Source organism: Notolepis coatsorum (assembly GCF_963971535.1).
Source record: "Notolepis coatsorum genome assembly, chromosome: 19".
NCBI classification, from domain to species: domain Eukaryota; kingdom Metazoa; phylum Chordata; class Actinopteri; order Aulopiformes; family Paralepididae; genus Notolepis; species Notolepis coatsorum.
Genome location: NC_140183.1, coordinates 57,765,040 through 57,785,349, shown reverse-complemented (window position 1 = coordinate 57,785,349; position 20,310 = coordinate 57,765,040). Strand labels below are relative to the sequence as shown.

The 20,310-nt window shown below is 48.9% G+C and overlaps 1 protein-coding gene across 1 annotated transcript in view; it reads right to left on the bottom strand.

Annotated features, from left to right (window-relative positions):
* Nucleotides 1-20,310, bottom strand: part of rundc3b (RUN domain containing 3b) — a gene marked incomplete at both ends in the record, with an annotated part of 74,254 nt that overhangs the window by 33,443 nt on the left and 20,501 nt on the right. The window contains one exon of the mRNA XM_084336106.1: nucleotides 16,328-16,413. Coding sequence (XP_084192232.1) covers nucleotides 16,328-16,413 — 86 coding nt within the window. The remainder of the gene's footprint in view (nucleotides 1-16,327; nucleotides 16,414-20,310) is intronic.

The window sequence follows — 20,310 nt, the reverse complement described above, 5'->3', positions numbered from 1 at the left end:
CAAAAACAAAAAGGTTACAAAAGTGTCAGTTTTATATACAAAACGTAAGGTTATCCTCAGGGGCGGACCTAGCACACTTGGCGCCCTAGGCGAGATTCACCACTTTTTTTTTTGTAATTTTTTTTTTTTTTTTATGGCTTTTGCCTCTTCATAGTTCTCTAACGTTAGTCTTTCTTTCCTCAACGCTCAATTCTATAAACACTTGACCGATACCCATCAATGCACAGCGCTCTAGCATGTTCTGACTGTGAACACCTAAAGCTGAGGCTCAGACCGACCAACCGTTTTAGATTTTTGGCTCATTTTCCCTTATGTTAGAATTCTTTTTATGTAAAAACAATGGTTGCAGATATAGAGGGGGGCGCCAAAACTGCACAAAAAAAAAAATTAAAATAAAAAAATTAAAATTAATTTTTTTTTTTTTGTGCCCCCCTCTGGGTGGCGCTCTAGGCGACCGCCTATATCGCCTGTAGGAAGGTCCGCCCCTGGTTATCCTATAACCCTAGTTATATGAATACTGGCTGAGCGTCTCGCTCTGCCTACTGAGATATATCATTATCTCCAGCACCTAGTGTGCTCTGGGAAACAAAACAAATGCACCCACTTGCACGTGACCACGCCACTCCCATGCGTGCCTCTATATTACGGCGGAAGTGGTCACGCCTCACCCTTCCCAGTTCAAACATCCAAGGGACCTCAGGGCGCTGAAGAGCGAGACGCTCAGCCAGTATTCATATAACTAGGGTTATAGGATAACCTTACGTTATATATAATCTGGCTTCGCGTCTCGCTCTGCCTACTGAGATAAAGGGCAGAGCGGACGCGTGGCCACGTCAAATGCACCCCCTGAGGGCCCGTAAGCCCCAGCCAGGGAAGAGGGGAGTCCCGTCCACCCGCCCGTCCTAACGAAGGGGGGAAGGCAGTCAACTCCACCAAAGTGCGGAAAAAAGAGAACCAGGCACCCCCGAACGCACAGCGCAAGCGGGACCACGTGTGACACAGCACCCCGCGGTCCACACCCACACACCCCTGCTAGCCCACCTGATGGCGGGATGCAGGAGAGGTCTCGGACCTCAGAACCGCCTGGGAGACAGAACCCCCAGTCATGTCCATGAGATGTCCATGAGGTAAAACCTAACGAAAGGACTCGGGGAGGACCAGGAGGCCGCAGCACAGATGTCCTCCACCGAGGCCCCCCCTAACAGGGCAGCAGAGGCCGCCACACCACTAGTGGAGTGCGCCCTGACGCCCCCGGGGGGAACCTGTTCAGCCAACGTGTAGCAAAGGGCAATGCCCTCGCACAACCAATGTGACAGGCGCTTGGACAGCGCCTCACCCGCACGAGGGCCACCGTAACAAACAAACAGTTGATCGGAAGCCCTGAGATCCTGCGTTTGACTAAGGTAAACCCCCAGTGCACGGACAGGACACGACAGGTGAAGGCTCGACTCCAACCCACTAACGTGAGGAGGAGGATGAAACGCCTGAATCACAATATCCCTGGAACGAAAAGAGCTCCGGATATTCTTTGGCACGAAGACCGGATTAGGCCTCAGAGTCGCACCGCTATCGGCCCGAATAGACAGGCACTCAGGCCGCACCGAGAGAGCACACAGCTCACCCACGTGCTTAGCGGAGGTGATGGCCAAAAGGAACGAGTTCTTAAAAGACAGCCAATCCAACGGCGCCTGCTGAAGAGGCTCAAACGGGGCCTCCGACAACCGACCCAGGACCAGTTGGAGGTCCCAACTCGGAGACAGAGAACGCTCCACAGGCTTGAGACGCCGAGCGCCAAGCAGGAAACGTTTCACGAGAGGGTGGCTGAACAGCATACCGCCCTCAAAGTCCATGTGACAAGAGGATATAGCCGCGGCATATACCCTCACCGTCGAGGCCGACAGCCTATCCAGGATAGACTGGAGGAAGGAAAGAACTGAGTCCAGGGGGCAAGACACTGGGTCCAGGCCCCCAACCTCACACCACTCCTGAAAAATATGCCACTTCCCAGCGTAAACCGCGGTAGTGGACGGAGCGCACGCATTCCGGATGGTGTTAACCACAGTAGGGTTCAGACACGTCTCCTCCAGATTCACCCTTTCAGCAGCCAAACCATCAATGGCTGGCCCAGAACAGGACGCAGAAACAGCGTCCCGTGTGCCTGAGAGAGGGCCCGCAATGACCTCGGGGTCACCAAGAGCTGAATCAGGGCCGGGAACCACACAGCCGTTGCCCGGTCCGGCGTGACCAGGATCAAAGTCCTGCGCTCCCGACGTACCCGCTCCAACAGCTGAGCTATCAGGTGTATGGGGGGGAACGCCACAGAATCCCGGGCGGCCACGGATACATCGAGAAGGCATCCACCCCCAGGGAGGAGTTGTCCTTCCGACTGACCGAGAACCACAAGGGGCACTGGTGGGACTGTCTGCTCGCAAACAGGTCCACCACGGCCTCCCCGAATCGGTCCCAGACCTGTCTGACTATGTCTGGACGTAGTCCCCACTCGTCGGGGTGAGGACCGCCCCGCGACATCACATCTGCACTCACATTCTTCCTGCCGGAGATGTGGAGAGCCCTCAGACTGTGCAGATTGAGAGACGCCCATAGCCAGAGCTCGACCGCCGCCCGGTGCAGACGGGGGGAGCGTACTCCCCCCCGTCTGTTGATATACGACACTGACGTCGTGTTGTCCATCCTGATCAAAACATCCTTGCCCACCACAAGGTGGCAGAGCCGTTTGAGGACCAGAAGGACTGCCTTAAATTCCAACACATTGATATGTAGTGCAGACCGGGCAGCATGGTCCTGCCATCTGCCCCCTAGTGCGTGGGCCCGACACGTCTCCCCCATCCCGTGAGGGAGGCGTCGGTGAAGACCGTGACATGCGATAGCCTGCTGCCCATGGGGTTGAGATCCCCCAGTACTGACACGGGAACCTTCAGCCGCTTCTACTCGTCTCTCACCGGGTCCATTTTCATACTGGAAAACCATCTCTGTATCCTCCTCATGAAGAGGAGGCCAAGAGGGACCACAGAGTGAGCAGATGCCATCATACCGAGCAGGCGCATCACGGACAGCGCCGTAACCGTCCTGCCAGGACGGAACCAACTGAGCGAGCTGAGAATATCCTCCCGCCCAGGGGTGCAGTCGTGCACACACGCGGTTACACGGCGTGTTATTAGTAGTCACTCAGGGCAGACGTGCGCGCAATGAGTACCCGGCCGTTGTAGAAAGCTACCCGGCCGGCGGCCGGCACTTGTCACCTAGACTTTGCATAATAATAGGAACCTACGAGAAGGTGGGGGGGCTGCTTGATCTCCATTGTTATGCATAATAATCATCTGTTCTGTGCGCAACTGAGGGAACATGTATGCGCGTGCGTGTGGCGTGTAACCAGTTCCCATATTACGACTGCACCACTGCCCCCGCCGCTGCTCTGAGAGGGTTGCCCTCATGGGCCTTGAGCTTAGAACCAAGCCCAAGTACTCCACCTGTTGACTGGGAAGAGGAGTATTCTTCCAGTTCACAGCAAAACCCAGACTGGCGAGGAATTCCACCACCAGCCTGGTATGAAACCTGGCGATCTCCTCTGACCGGCTGAGGACCAGAATGTCGTCAAGGTAGAATAAAATTCGTATCCCCTGACGATGCAGAGGGTCCAGCGCGGTCTCCACGCACTTGGTGAATGTGCGAGGAGCCAGAGAGTAGCCGAACGGCAGCCTCTGGTACTCATACGCTATGCCCTGAAACAGGAAGCGTAGGAATTTCCTGTGAGGAGGGAAGATCGGGATGTGAAAATACGCATCCTTCAGGTCTATGGAGGTGAACCAGTCTCCCACTCTGACAGCGCTTAACAGGTGTTTGACGGTCAACATTCTGAACTTTCGCCACAATCAGTCGATTGAACGCGGACGGGTCCAGTATAGGTCTGACACCTCCCGATTTCTTGGGCAACAGAAAATACTGGGAGTAAACGCCACACATCGCATCCTCCCTTGGGACCACGACGATGGCCTGCTTCGCCAACAGAGATTGGATCTCATCGGCCAGAGCTGTCACTCAAGTCAAGAGTCAAGAGTTTTATTTGTCACGGCATACAAGTATACAATGAAATGCGGGTGGTCTTGCCCGCAACGATGTGCAATACAGTGGTACAACATGTAATAGAATCCAATAAAAAACAACATTGTGCAATAAACAGGTAACAGGTAGCATGGTGGGACATCTCGGTATCTGTACATAGTTATTTACAGGGCATATAGGACATGCTAGGTACTGCTGCGGACCCTGACATAAGGGTCTGTACCAAACTCAAATACGGAGGGTGGGGTTGTGCAAACTGTAACACAAGCCCCTCCCTCAGCGTTCTTTCCATCCACCTCGACATATGGCACTCCTGTAACCATATGTGATGATAATCCCAAAGCGCACCCGCAGCCAACTGGCGCTGGTCCGCCAGGAACCGTAGATAGGAGGCCCGGTCCCTCCTGCCCGTGTGTTGCCAACCCTGGACTCGCCAACCGCGCGAGCAGGGTGTCTCGCGGAGCCGGGATATCGCACCCTGACTCTACCAATGAGGCAATCGCACCCAAGGGGGGACCCCGACAGAAAGGGCCGGCCTGATATGGGGAGAGCGGCCATCACCCCTAGTGACATAGGCTCCCCCGCTGAGCATCTTCCCAGCAGTCTGCATCTTCCCGGCATAGACTGCTGAGGACAGCCTGCTCTGCAGCTGGACATGCAAGGTGTGTGGTACCCACGCTGCCCGATAGGGTGAGTCCCTACACACCGACCACCGCCGGTCTTCCGGTCGGGGGAGGCACTAACGGAATACCCGGCCTGGCGAGGGCGGGGCTGGGGGAACCCACTCTGCGACCTCCTGGGCTTAGAGTTCCCCATCTGACAATTTTTTAGATACAGGGAACCCTGCTGCGTCGACAGACACAACACCAGGTTCACCAAACAGACGCAGGACGTGTGGTGTGGGAGCCGCTTGACAGCACAGCATTCTCATAGACAGACCCAGGCCTAGCTAGAAACTGGGTGTCAGCCCCTGTCTCCATGAGAAGCGAAATGTGGGGCCGCTTGCGCTTCACTGGAAGAACGCGGCCCGCAGCCAAAGGGGACAAATCAGAGCCCTGAGTCCCGTAGTGTAGCGGGGGGGAGTAACCGGAGAGCGTGCTAGACACAGCTAGATGGCAATGGTTTTTTAGGACGTGCCCATCTATTGTAGCCGATCCCTCAACCGCCGAGGCTGTCGGCCTTGTGATCACCTGTTTTCTTTGTGCCCAGGGTATCTCAGGCGGGGGAAACATGGTCGCTGGCCGGGGGCCTCGATGTAGCCGCTGGCGAGGCCGTGCTCTCACCTCTGGCTGCGCGGTGTGGGGCGGTGTGGAGCCCAGGTCAAATACCGCCCGCGCCCCTGCGGACAGACCAAAAAGTCCATCTGCGGAGATGGGAGCCCTGAGGAGGGGAAGTCTCCTCTCCTCCTCAATGGGAGATTGCTCCAACCAAAGATGCCTGTGAACAAGCGTTGACAGCATCCTAGCCCTCCCTGCGGTTATAGCTTGCGGCTGGGTCAAAAGCTGTATAACCTCAAAAACTTGTGCGATGTTTTTAACGTCGGCTGGCCCTAAGGCCCCACCACCCGACACCATTTTGGACAGAAAAGCAGCCAATTGAGCGATGTTATTGGTTGCTGCTAAATTCCGTCCTGCGGCGGTATAAGCTTCATCAGCCCACTCAGCCACCTGCCGAGCCGACTCGCCCTCCGGCGTCGGCTTCCGAGTGGGATACCGTTCAACCATGCCAGGGCAAAGGACAGATGCTACCTGCTCCTCTAAGCACGGCACACCTGTCCTGAGCCCTGTCGTCAGCCCATCCACCCGTGTAAAGGGTAAAAAAGCCTCAAGATTAGACACCGATTGACCTTCAGCAATGGTCAAACATCTTAGCATTAGCATTAGCTGCGCGCTAGGATACTTGGAAAAACATCCAAAAGAGAGTCATGATGACCACGTTTATCCAAATATCCCTCCCCCTGCGCCAATACATCACTCGGCTGTCCCACGAGACAACGAGCAGTATTACACATGCCAGTACCAATGCCTGCTAGCGCAGGTCCTACCTGGGCGCGACGTGGCTCGACTGCCAACCGTCGCGTGAAGTCCCTCGGTCCGCTGTCACGCGACGAGGAAAAAACAGGACAGGACCGCCGCGCTGTTAGGACGTGCCGAGAAGGTTCCGGGGGCTGGCGAACTTCTGCCGAATTCCCAACATTGTGTAATTTCTCTTTACGCTTCATAACAATCTCCAGTTCAAGAAGTGCATCTGAGCTGCTTCCGCGTTGGAAACGAATGAGGAAGGGTGAGGCGTGACCACTTCCGGCGTAATATAGAGGCACGCATGGGAGTGGCGTGGTCACGTGCAAGTGGGTGCATTTGTTTCCCAGAGCACACTAGGTGCTGGAGATAATGATATATCTCAGTAGGCAGAGCGAGACGCGAAGCCAGATGATATAACGTATACACATTTATTTATTCGTTTTTTATATATTTGTGTGTGTGTGTGTGTGTGTGTGTGTGTGTGTGTGTGTGTGTGTGTGTGTGTGTGTGTGTGTGTATATCGCAAACTATAGGGCCGATCAGCCTGTGCTTTGGTGCAGAAAGTTACAGAAGCACAAGGATGAGCGTGTGGGATGTTTCTCATCAGGCAACGGGAAGTATTTTTGGGGAATTAATTTGAAGCATTCTCCACTGACTTTCATGCAGTCCTTACTCCTTTGTGTTGTTGTGGTTCACCTTTTTACCGCCAGAGGACAACAACAATGGCTTCAAATGCTGCCACGGGACTACTGCAAGGGGTCAGCACAGAGACAGTGCAACACTGCAGACAGTTGGCCATAGGGTCAGCACAGAGACAGTGCAACATTACAGACAGTTGGCCATAGGGTCAGCACAGAGACAGTGCAACACTGCAGACAGTTGGCCATAGGGTCAGCACAGAGACAGTGCAACACTGCAGACAGTTGGCCATAGGGTCAGCACAGAGACAGTGCAACACTGCAGACAGTTGGCCATAGGGTAGAGCCATATGAAATCCGTTTTATTTTTTTCCAAATTCCGTTTTTTTCATTTTAATATTTCAGAATTCTGTATTTTGCTTTGTACGGTCATTTTACCATCAGAAATAGTGTCTAATAAGTGGGAATGAATAAATGTCCACAATTTTATAAGATATAACAGTCCATTTAATGGGGCTGTCTTAAATACTTCGAAGCTTCGTTCGATGGGCATGGGATTCGAATATGAAAATAAAATGCGATTATTAAAAAAAAAATATATATAAATGATATATTTTTATTTTATTTTGCAAAATCAACTCTGCCTCTCTTTGTTAACTACAACAAGCAATGCTGTTTGTTATTTAAGATGAGGTTGGACTCGGCACTGACAGATTTGTGTTCATTGTGCTGCTTTTATAAAGCCTCAAATGACGGCTTAGGGCCCGCGTCCACCTGCCTCATATTTATGACCGCACACGTCTTTTTTCAATGTATCCCAATGGGGAGAGGGCGTATGCGCCGCCTATAGGAAATGCGCTGCAGTCGCATGCGCCGCCTATAGGAAATGCGCTGCAGTCGGCTTCTTTTTTCAGCTTTTTTGTGCGGCCGAAAGTTGAAACTTTCTGAACTTTCAGAGCGATGCGCTGAGCTCATTTTCAGACAACCAATCACAGCCATTCATATTGTTAGATTGTGATCAAACTGGCCAGTATCACGTCTTCGTCTGTTTGGCTCTCCATCCAATTCCTCTGCGTTGTGTACTTTTAATGGTCCTGACGTCTCAGATACTGGTAGATAAGATCCTTATCTCCCCCCCGTTAGTGCAATCCGTAAACCATAATACTCCTCCACTTCCGTAAGAATTCGACACTTCGACAACGTGAGATACCTTGTGAGGAAAAGCGTTGTTTTATTTCTCTAAACAGAAACCTCATAATCAGATGTTATCAGATGTTATCAAATTGTATCGTCCTTGAAGAGTCTATTCTAATGATCTTTCGGTGTGTTCAGATTGTCCTTTTGTGATTCAGTCCAATAGTGTTCAGGCCTGTTCGTTAGCCTAAGACCATCCTCGTGGTAGCCGAAGCTACTGATGTCGTGGTATTCTTCCTCCCCCCCCCCCCCCCTCTCTCGTGATGAGAGGAGAGAAGGTCCTCTGTGTGATCTCAGTCCTACTCGCTCTCGGTCAGATTCTAGTCTGAGTCAGATTCTAGTCTGCCCTACCCGGAAACACCGTTCGACTTATAGGTCTTCGTCGTAGCAACGACGGCCCCCCGCCCCTCTCCTGGTTGTCATGCGACGTGCTGTCATGACGACTGCTAACCTTTCACACCATTAAACGTTTCATCCACTGTTGCATTAAAGAGGTCACCCCTCTCCTCCTGCTCTGGGCCTACACTCTGTTATCTATGTTCTTACAAGGAATGTAAACATTCGGCTGGCTGCTAAACCTTCTGCAGTGATGGCTACTGCCTCTTCTTCTATCACCGTTTTCTAAAGCGAACCATGCACATTTCATTACCACCGTTTTTAGCTGTCGTCATCTCTCCCCAATCTACATCACATACATTGAAAAAGCACCGGTTTCTCTCAATCCCCCCTTGATTCTTATCACCCCTTCAGAATCATAAATCATTATTTGGTTTTTCAATTAATTATGCCAAAAATAGCCTGTGGTTGAAGCAAACCAACCTCATCTCCCGTGCACAAGAAATGAAGACGGCCCACGGTCAACCCAGTGATCTTGCTGCCTGATGTCTGTTTGCGCCCCCCTTCGTGCACAAAGGGAACCGAAACCGACCACCACAACCAACAACATCCAACGACTCATAACCATTGGAGCCCCCCCTGTCTGCTCCCAATAATTATATCCTGTTGTTTTACTGTTCTCCCTCTTATCTACCTTCTATATATATATATCCTTCTATACATATATCTTATATATGAATCCTCCATTTATATCTCATACTCCTAATCAATGAACACAGGACTTCTCGCTGTTGTCTCGTCTCTCGATCTCCTGATTGACTCGGAAAGGAAGTCCCTGTTTTGTTCATGATTCACCGCCCGTGCTCTGTTGTTTCAAAACGCTCTCTAAACAGCGTCTCCGCCGTGAAGGCCCCTCCGATGTCTGCCTCGTTCTCCCCTGGGCAACACCGCCTGCGACCGCTGGACTCCGCCTCGTCGGCCGTCTCCGCCCCGTCGGTCATCTCCGCCCTGTCGGTCATCTTGGTTGAGGCTCATCTCCACCGCCGCCGTCTCCTCTCGTCGTGGATCATCTGTGTACCAGGCTGCGGTGCCTGGCCCCTGCGGCTTCCTCCTCCTCCAGTCTGTCTCCTGGCCATCTCCATCGCTGTCGGTGTCATTCCCCCCTTGAAAGCAGAAACACAACACCGGCAGTCTTTCTGTACACTCGACCCTGTGTTTTCTATTAGTCTACCGTGGCTTTGGGCCTGCAGCTCGTTCTCTATATATTTTTTTTCCTCTGCAAGCCCCTGCCATGGCCACGCCCTTTCAGACTGTTGGACGGTGTGAGTGTCCTACAGCCCATGGCGCTATTTGTTCTCTATTAGTCCCCCACCTTCTCAACACCCATATCTAATCCTACAGGGCTGTTCCCTGTTTCGTTGTCTTCCGGCGTGACACCAGCAGCTAAACGATACCCACTCGGCGCTCTACGTTTGTCCCACGGTTGACCCCCAGCGCGCGCCAGTTCTTTCTGGTGACGTGTCCCCTCAAGACTCTGCCTATTTATTAGGTGTGAGAAGGCCCCACTGGAATTCAACCTCCCTCTTTATTCTATAATTAACCCATTCAAATAACTGCACCATCTTTCTGTGCAATTCTTATTTAATCAATTAATAATTAAACTTATTTAATTAACCTGTATATCGATCTTATTATTATGATAATAACATACAACCGAGCACACAACATAAGCCCTGTCCCCCTATCTTTTGGCATCCCACGCACTTGGTATCCTCACGCACGGACCCTCTTCCCGCCTCTTTGTGATAACCCAAAAACAGTGCAACAACCAAAAAAACCCAGAATCAGTGCCTAAAACTATTTGCATCGCTCTAACATACAACAGAGCAGGTTGGTTCCCTGCTCCTAACTCACATACGTACTCGTACTATCATCTAACATACAACAGAGCTGTCCGTCGCCCTATACCCTACGGGGCTGTCTACCGTCGCCCTGGAGCTGTCACCGTTGCTCTATACCCTACGGGGCTGTCTACCATCGCCCTGGAGCTGTCACCGTCGCTCTATACCCTACGGGGCTGTCTACCATCGCCCTGGAGCTGTCACCGTCGCTCTATACCCTACGGGGCTGTCTACCATCGCCCTGGAGCTGTCACCGTCGCTCTATACCCTACGGGGCTGTCTACCATCGCCCTGGAGCTGTCACCGTCGCTCTATACCCTACGGGGCTGTCTACCATCGCCCTGGAGCTGTCCCGTCGCTCTATATACCACACTTTGAGTTCCTTTACAAAGTTCTCACATACACCACCGTGTATACACACAAGCAGTTGGTAATTTTGAAAAAATTCAACTCCTTAATTAACTTAAACTCTACATATTCGCCTATGGGTAATGGAAACTCCCCAGCACTACCCCCCCCCCCCTCCGCAATTAAACTCCTTAATTGAATTAAACTCTAAATATTCCCCTATGGGTAATGGAAACTCCCCAGCACTACCCCCCCCCCCTCCGCAATTAAACTCCTTAATTGAATTAAACTCTAAATATTCCCCTATGGGTAATGGAAACTCCCCAGCACTACCCCCCCTCCGCCACTAGGTGGCGACCTACTCCTCCTCCATGGTGTTTTAGTTGACGTGTCACTTCCTGGTTCTTTATCTGTTGTTATCTCCTCGTGGTGCTCACGGCCATTTTGACTCGCTCATAATGGCTACTCTCTCACAAACAAAACGAACGCTGCCCCTCCTTCCAAGGTCTAAAAACACTGCTGTTTTCCTCTCTTTCCTATCCATTATCAGGGGACGCTTTCTCAGACTAATACTCTTGCCTGATCGGACATAATACACACTGGTACAATCTCCTTTCGACTTTCCTTCTGTTATGAAAACAGTCCCGCCATAACAATTTTTCGATCTGATTCAAGCGCCCCCCCCCCCCCCTTTCCTCATCTCGCATTTACCCTCCTTAAACCAAAACTGTGCAGCCTGCCTCGTTTGCTTTTCATTCAAATTGTAGATAACACCCTCGATTTTCACCATGGCTCTCTGCTCATATTTTGCTTTCTTTCGTCATCTATGACTGTTTTGGTTCCCTTTCAGATAACACCTTCGATTTTCAAAACAAAACTGTGCCGCTCTGCTCTGTCCCAAAACACACTATTACAGCTCTCTGTGTCGAACTAGAAATGTTTACGTTTATGGATTCACTATCTGTTCGTTTTTATTTGGCTTAAGATCAAAACAACCGTGTGCACAGTGAACTCACATTTTTGATCGGAGCGCTGTTTCCCCTACAGCGCTGGTTCGCCTCCTGACCGCTCGACTCGCCGCTCTCTCCCAGGGCTGACCGGCCTTGCTTCGATCATGATTCTCCCACACATTGATGACTGTTGTCCACTGTCGCCCCATTATTGAAAAAGTCTTTATCCGTTGTTCTTATCTCTTGCAAATCCGGCTGTCATCAACAACCAACTGTTCCCGTTGTTTTAATCTCTTGCAAATCCGGGTCACGGCACCAACTGTTAGATTGTGATCAAACTGGCCAGTATCACGTCTTCGTCTGTTTGGCTCTCCATCCAATTCCTCTGCGTTGTGTACTTTTAATGGTCCTGACGTCTCAGATACTGGTAGATAAGATCCTTATCTCCCCCCCGTTAGTGCAATCCGTAAACCATAATACTCCTCCACTTCCGTAAGAATTCGACACTTCGACAACGTGAGATACCTTGTGAGGAAAAGCGTTGTTTTATTTCTCTAAACAGAAACCTCATAATCAGATGTTATCAGATGTTATCAAATTGTATCGTCCTTGAAGAGTCTATTCTAATGATCTTTGGGTGTGTTCAGATTGTCCTTTTGTGATTCAGTCCAATAGTGTTCAGGCCTGTTCGTTAGCCTAAGACCATCCTCGTGGTAGCCGAAGCTACTGATGTCGTGGTATTCTTCCTCCCCCCCCCCCCCCCTCTCTCGTGATGAGAGGAGAGAAGGTCCTCTGTGTGATCTCAGTCCTACTCGCTCTCGGTCAGATTCTAGTCTGAGTCAGATTCTAGTCTGCCCTACCCGGAAACACCGTTCGACTTATAGGTCTTCGTCGTAGCAACGACGGCCCCCCGCCCCTCTCCTGGTTGTCATGCGACGTGCTGTCATGACGACTGCTAACCTTTCACACCATTAAACGTTTCATCCACTGTTGCATTAAAGAGGTCACCCCTCTCCTCCTGCTCTGGGCCTACACTCTGTTATCTATGTTCTTACAAGGAATGTAAACATTCGGCTGGCTGCTAAACCTTCTGCAGTGATGGCTACTGCCTCTTCTTCTATCACCGTTTTCTAAAGCGAACCATGCACATTTCATTACCACCGTTTTTAGCTGTCGTCATCTCTCCCCAATCTACATCACATACATTGAAAAAGCACCGGTTTCTCTCAATATCTACCACTCTGTTTGTAACCTGACACCGGAGCTGCCTGCCTGTCTTGGCTGTCTCCCACAGTAGACGGGCCATTGAGATTCGCGACAAAACACAAATACACTAATAATAATAACTACATGAATACACTACTAAAAAGCTAATAAAAAGCAAAGGGCGAACTGTGGTGTCAGGCAATAACTATATATATAAAGTTATTAAAATATGCTATAATATGTGCAAAACCGCGGCAAGAAAAAACGATAAAAGGATGGCTGTAGATTTCTTTCTGTCATCTACAAGATGCGCTTCATGCCAGCACTGCCGGCGCACTATCAGTGTTTTTGTGAGATTGGTGGACGCGGGCCCTTACAATATTTCATGAAAGCAAAGTGTTTTGTTTGTCTAAGATTTAAACTTTACAGCACTGACAAAGTTGAACAAATTGCTGTACAAGTCCCACAACATAAAAAAAAAATAAAAAAAAAATATATATATATTTTTGTTGATTCCATTTTTATTGCTCAAATTCCGCGATTCTGTCCGCGATTCCGTGAACGCGGATTTCATATGGCTCTACATAGGGTCAGTACAGAGACAGTGCAATACTACAGACAGTTGGCCATAGGGTCAGCAGAGACAGTGCAATGTGTTTCAGTCACTTAAGTTGCTTTTTGAGAAATCATAACATGATTTGCACTCACTTTTTAAATAAAGGATAAAAAAAAGAGTGGGCCCTGGCCAATAAGGCAGCATACAGACAATGTTCACATAATAGAACAACATTAAAACAAGATAGTGAGAGCACACAAATACTAGAAAAGAGAGAACATTTCTTCACATTTCAATGAAAACACATTAAAAAACATGATCACTCCATGGCAAGAATGTGTAAATTTTTCAACATAAAGCATATGTGTACCTGACTACCTGCCATACATCCTTCACTCATTGGGGGAACTATGTATGACCCACTATAGCATGCTGCGGACATATATGCTCCAATGAGCACCCATTCTAGTAATAATAATAATAATTAATTACATTTATATAGCACTTTTCTAGACACTCAAAGCGCTCCCCACAATGTAGAGTGGAAATTGCCTCCTTCACCACCACTGGTAGCAACCAACCTTGATGTCAGAGACCTGATTGGGAATTTGGCCAGGAACGTCGGGGAACCCCCTAGTCTTTCAAGTTCAAGTTTCAAGTTTCTTTAATAGTTGTCATACAGAAGTACAGAATACTTTTGTACAAAATGCTTCTTACTGTTGCGCTCCAGAGACTGTGCATGACAAGATAAGTATGAAATAAAAACATAGTAAAAATTAGAAGTAAAAAAAGAGGTCACAGTGTTCAGTTTAGACATATGTACAATGTTCGTAGACGTAGTTACCATACAATATACAATACTGTGCAGTGTACTAATATACAATACTATATAGTGCAAGGCATAAATGGACGAGGTGCAGTTTAGGTACAATTCACAGTAGGTGTACGAGTTGTAGTGCAAATCCTTTATCAATAAATAAATATAAAGTGTAAGTGTGTTTGTGTGATCTAAAGTGTGGAGAGTGGGTGCTGCAGTGTGTTGTTTGTTTGAGTGAGTGTGTGCGTGTGGGTGTGTGTGCTGTGTGCATTTGATGGTTGTTGCATAGTGATTATTGTTCGTTTAGCGATTTTTGTTCGTTTAGCAGCCTGATGGCCTGGGGATAGAAGCTCCTTCTGAGTCTTTCTGTGCTCGCCTTAAGACTCCGGTATCGCTTGCCTGACGGCAGCAGTTCAAAGAGGCAGTTGTTCGGGTGGCTCGAGTCCTTAATAATTCTCTTAGCCTTCCCCTTGCACCGCTTGTTGTAAATGTTCTGGAGGGTGGGAAGCCCCCCTCTAATTGTGCGTTCGGCTGAACGTGTCACTCTTTGTAGTCTGCTACGGTCTTGTGCAGTGCTATTCCCAAACCAGGAGGTGATGTTGCCGGTCAGGATGCTCTCTATTGTACATGAGTAGAAGTTCCTAAGGATCTTCTGACTGACTTGGAACTTCCTTAGGCGCCTGAGGAAGTAGAGGCGTTGTCGTGCCTTCTTCACAACACTGTCAATGTGTGTGGTCCATGTCAAGTCCTCGGATATGTGGGCTCCGAGGTACTTGAAACTGTTCACTCTCTCAACCGGTGCCCCGTCGATGCTGAGGGGGCTGTAGTCCTTGACCCCCGACCTCCTGAAGTCCACAATCATCTCTTTTGTTTTGCTGACGTTCAGGGAGAGGCAGTTCTCCTGACACCACTGTGACAGGTTCTCTACCTCTTCCAGGTAGGCCCTTTCGTCGTTGGCAGAGATCAGGCCCACCACTACTGTGTCATCAGCAAATTTGATGATGGTGTTGTTGTTCCGCTGTGCTACGCAGTCATGTGTGTACAGGGAGTAGAGGAGGGGGCTCAGAACACAGCCCTGGGGGGCCCCTATGTTGAGCGTGATGGATGAGGAGGTGCAGTTGCCGGCTCTTACCACCTGGGGTCTGCCCGTCTTTGCGATAGGTGTCCTGGGTTCTTTAACAACCGAGATTCTGTCAGGACCTCGGTTTAGCGTCTCATCCGAAGGACGGCACTCGCAGCTGTACGGTGTCCCTATCACCGTAACAGGGGCATTGTTAAGTCCAGAGGACAGAGTGCTGGACAGCAACACTACTTTCCGACTACGGCCTTGACCAGGGCTCGAACCGGAGCTCTACTCATGTAGCCACTCGTGTTACCAAGTAATGTACATCCACTAAAAGTGGTTGTCTTTGCCACTGAAACAGAAATCTAGATCAAACAGAAGTCTTACTCTCAAATCCCTTGAGGTGTGTATGTGTGTTTACCTTGTGATGCAGCTGGATTGTGTGTGTGTGTGACTGTGTGTGTGTGAACCATGGAATACAGCTACTTTAGCATCATAAAAAAGATAAAAACAATAGTTTGTGTTTGTACATTTCCAAATTGTGTCAACAACATGTCGCCTACTTCACGCAACGCTAATAGATTATTGATATGGACTGACATGCTTAGGCTACCTGTTGTGCTATATGGACGCTAATACCAGAGCCATCCTGGTTCACCAAAACACTTTTTTCCAAATAAATCTGTCGTTCAGTGAGTGGAAAGAGAGAGAGCTGTTGCAGACAGAGTGGAGGTAATGTAATGTTAATTATTACTATTGATACGGATGGACACGCTGTAACCGAGTTGTGCTACATGGACCCAAACAGTGCAGACAGAGTGGAGGTAATGTAACGTTAATTATTACAAATGGTAACTGTGACTTTTTTGATGAACAATAAGTATTAAGCATTGAATATAACGTTATTGTAATAAGCTAATATGTCTGGTACATTGAAATCTTCCCGGAAACCCTGGCTGATAGAAGTGGAGGGAATCCTCAATGCAAAGCCCCTCGCATACATAGATCCACATACACACCCAAATATTCCAAACCAATGCAGTTTGCTCATCCATGACCCGTATTTGCCCAGTGAGTGACCGTTAAAAGTGTATCCTGGATTGAACTCTATGTGCCCTACTCTCTGATCAGTGTCCCCGTGCTTAAAAGGAGCACATCATGCCGGCATCCCAGAAATACTCATCTCCATCACAGTGCATGTGTGTCTGCTAGAGGACCTGGTGGTTTTGAAGTCCCTCAGCGCGGAGGAGATGTATTCCGACAGTCGCTTCTCCATCAGAACCACCCTGATCCACGCCCTGCCCTGTGCACACATCACAGAGAGAAAGAATGACTTGTTTTCATCCGTTACGCCAGTGATTCTTTCTAGGTTTGTAGCCCCTGAAAACAGACGGAGGCCTATTCGCAACCCCCATAAAAGGAGGGCTATAAAGTATAAACATAAATTATTTCACAATTAATTCACAATTTCACAATTAATTAATAATTAATACATTTCTTAAATTGTACAGTGTCCTGGAATTTGAGAAAGGCACTTTTAAATCAAATGTATTATTATTAAGATCAAGACTAGGCAAGTCTAGTTAAGCCGGAGCCAGCCACTACACTCACGAATGCCTGTTTCAACAACGGGTTAATAAGTCAAGTCAAGTCAAGAGTCAAGAGTTTTATTTGTCACGGCATACAAGTATACAATGAAATGCGGGTGGTCTTGCCTGCAACGATGTGCAATACAGTGGTACAACATATAATAGAATCCAATAAAAAACAACATTGTGCATAAACAGGTAACAAGCAGGTAACATGGTGGGACATCTCGGTATCTGTACATAGTTATTTACATAGCATGTAGGACATGCTAGATCCTTTGGTAGTGCAATACACTGTTACTGTTGCCATGCTATTTTTAAAGTGACCTTTCCTTTTGGCCATAAGTGTGGGCGTGTGCGGCATGAGTGTGTGCCTGCTCATGTTAAAGTGGCTGCTAGTGTGCACAGCGTGCGTGTCGTGTGTGTGCTCATGTGTGCTTGTGTGTGGAAAGTTCAGTGCTCTGTGGCACTCAGTGTTCATTGTTCAGGGCTCTGATGGCCTGGGGGAAGAAGCTGAGCCGAAGCCTCTCTGTCCTAGTAGCTGGGGTTCGCAGGCGTCTGCCTGACCTCAGCAGCTGGAACAGACTGTTATTGGGGTGGTGGGGGTCTTTCATTATTCTGCAGGCTCTGGATTTGCACCTCTTGTTGTATAGAAGGTAGTGCAATACCCGTGGTACGCTCGGCTGAGCGCACCACTCTCTGTAGGGCCTTCTTGTCCTGTGCCGTGCTGTTTCCATACCAGGCAGTGATGTTTCCAGTCAAGATGCTCTCTACAGCTCCGGAGTAGAAGGACTGGAGTATCTTCCCTGATACTCTGAACTTCCTTAACTGTCTCAGGTGGTAGAGGCGCTGCTTCGCCTTTTTTACGACTGTGTCTATGTGTGTTGACCATGTCAGATCCTCTGAGATGTGGACTCCCAGGTACTTGAAGCTGCTCACCCTGTCCACTGTAGCCCTGTTTATCATCAGTGGTGTGTGTGTCTCCTGCTGTCCTCTCCTATAATCCACAATCAGCTCCTTGGTTTTACCAATGTTCAGGAGCAGGCTGTTGTCCTGGCACCAGCGTTCCAGTACCTCAACCTCCTCCCGGTAGGCCTTCTCGTCGTTGTCCGAGATCAGCCCCACCACCACCGTGTCGTCTGCAAACTTCACTATGGAGTTGGAGCTGAACTTGGCCACACAATCGTGTGTGTAGAGTGAGTACAGCAGGGGGCTCAGAACACAGCCCTGGGGGGACCCGATGCTCAGGGTGATGGTGTTGGAGGTCTGACCCCCCACCCTGACCGCCTGGGGTCTTTCACTCAGGAAGTCCAGTACCCAGGCGCTCAGGGCGGAGCTCAGACCCAGCTCGATCAGCTTGTCCACCAGTCTGGTGGGGACTATGGTGTTGAACGCTGAGCTGTAGTCAATGAACAACAGTCTCACATAGCCCCCCTTCTGGCAGTCAAGGTGAGAGAGGGTGCTGTGCAGTACCTGGGAGACCGCGTCATCAGTGGACCCGTTTGTCCTGTATGCAAATTGCATAGGGTCCATATCACTGGGGAGGGAGGCACAAATGTGATCCTTGACCAGCCTCTCGAAACATTTCATGACCACAGAGGTGAGTGCCACCGGTCTGTAGTCATTGAGACATGTTGGGGAGGGTTTCTTCGGTACAGGGATGATGGTAGACATCTTGAAGCAGGCAGGGACCACTGACTCCGCCAGGGATTGATTAAATATGGCGGTGAACACCGGGGCTAGCTGGTTGGCACAGGACTTAAGTATGCGTCCTGTTATACCATCTGGGCCAGCCGCTTTCCTGGTGTTCACCTGCATAAATGCTCTTCTCACACTGTGTTCCGACAACGAGAGAGCGTCCCCGCCCCCCCGCAGTTGCCCCCCCCCCCTCCACAACAGCCGGCGCGCCAGTGACGTCACTAGCCATTGAGCCAGCGGCGCCCCCGTCTACACCAAACCGAGCGTAGAAAGAGTTGAGTTTGTCCGCAAGAGAGGCGTCGTCGCGAGAACATAAGACGTATACTGCACGTACTTGATGCCGACAAGGAGGACACCATACCTAAGGCGATGCTGTCCCTGGATGCTATGAAGGCCTTTGACAGGCTGGAATGGTCGTATCTGTGGGCAGTGCTAGACAGGATGGGGTTAGGAAAAGGATTCATCGATATGATTAAAGTATTATACAAAGACCCATCGGCCATGATTACAACAGGCACAATCATCTCTGAAATATTTCCGGTATCACGCTCTGCCAGACAGGGTTGTCCTCTTAGTCCCGGACTGTTCAATCTATCATTAGAGCCTTTAGCACAATATATAAGACAATCCCAATCCATAGAACCTATCGTAATCAAGGGCACACAACAAAAAATTTGTTTATATGCGGACGATGTAATATTGTTCATGAAAAACCCCAACACCACATTGCCTCATCTGCTCAAGTTGATTGAGGACTTTGGTGATTTATCGGGATTTAAGATAAATTGGCCGAAGTCGGCTTTCCTTCCACTTAACACCCCTGCAAAAAAAGATACAACCCTCCCAGGACAGATACCGATGGTAAAACATTTCAGATGCTTGGGAGTGGAAATATTCCCTACCATAAGACAAACGGTGAAGCACAACTACACAAAAATCCAAAACAAAATCAAAGACGACCTTGATAGATGGGCAAAACTTAAGAACACAGTACAAGCACGGATATCAATAGTTAAGATGGATGTACTACCTAAAATCAACTTCTTCTGTTCAATGCTACCGTTACCCCCTCCAGAGGGTTACTGGAAAAGATTACACTCCTCCACATACAAATTTATTTGGAATAACAAACCACCACGTATAAAAAGATCCACCGCACAGAGAAATAAAGCAGATGGTGGCATGGCATTTCCAGATTTTTTCCTATATTTTAAGGCGTACTCATTAAGTCCATTGACAACATGGTTTGACTCCCAAGCATTAGCATCTTGGAGAAAAATAGAAGAAAACATAGTAGCCCCACATAGACTGAAGGACATAGCATACACTAAACTACCAATCAAGCACTGTGAACGAAAATTTGGCCCCATAATTACTCATGCGATCCGGATATGGCGTGAATCACAAAAAAAAAATCCTAACCCACAAGAATGGCACAATCATACTCCCTTATTCAATAACAATGCTCTCTTAATTGGAAAACGACCTATAAGATTCCCTATATGGGAAGAGCAAGGCATACACTCATTAGGGGATGTTTTTAACAAACAGGGTTTTTGTAGTGATAAAGAAATACGCAAAAAATTTAATCTCACCAAGTCCACATGGCTTTTTCACAAACAGTTAGAGCTATGTTTGAAGTCTCACGGTGTTCCATTAGACAGACCAATTGAACACCACAGATACCACAAATTCTTCTACTCAAGAGAGACATCGAGAGGTTTTGTTTCAGAATTTTATCATCAATTACTAACGTCCTCGTATGAAACCCTCCAACTTGACTCTGTCTGGAGGAGGGATATACCAGACTTGGAAAATGACTTTGATTGGCAAGGAGCCTGGGCAAATGTCCGACTTACATCAAGGAACCCGGATCATCAACAAATCAATCTTAACTATATTCACAGGACATA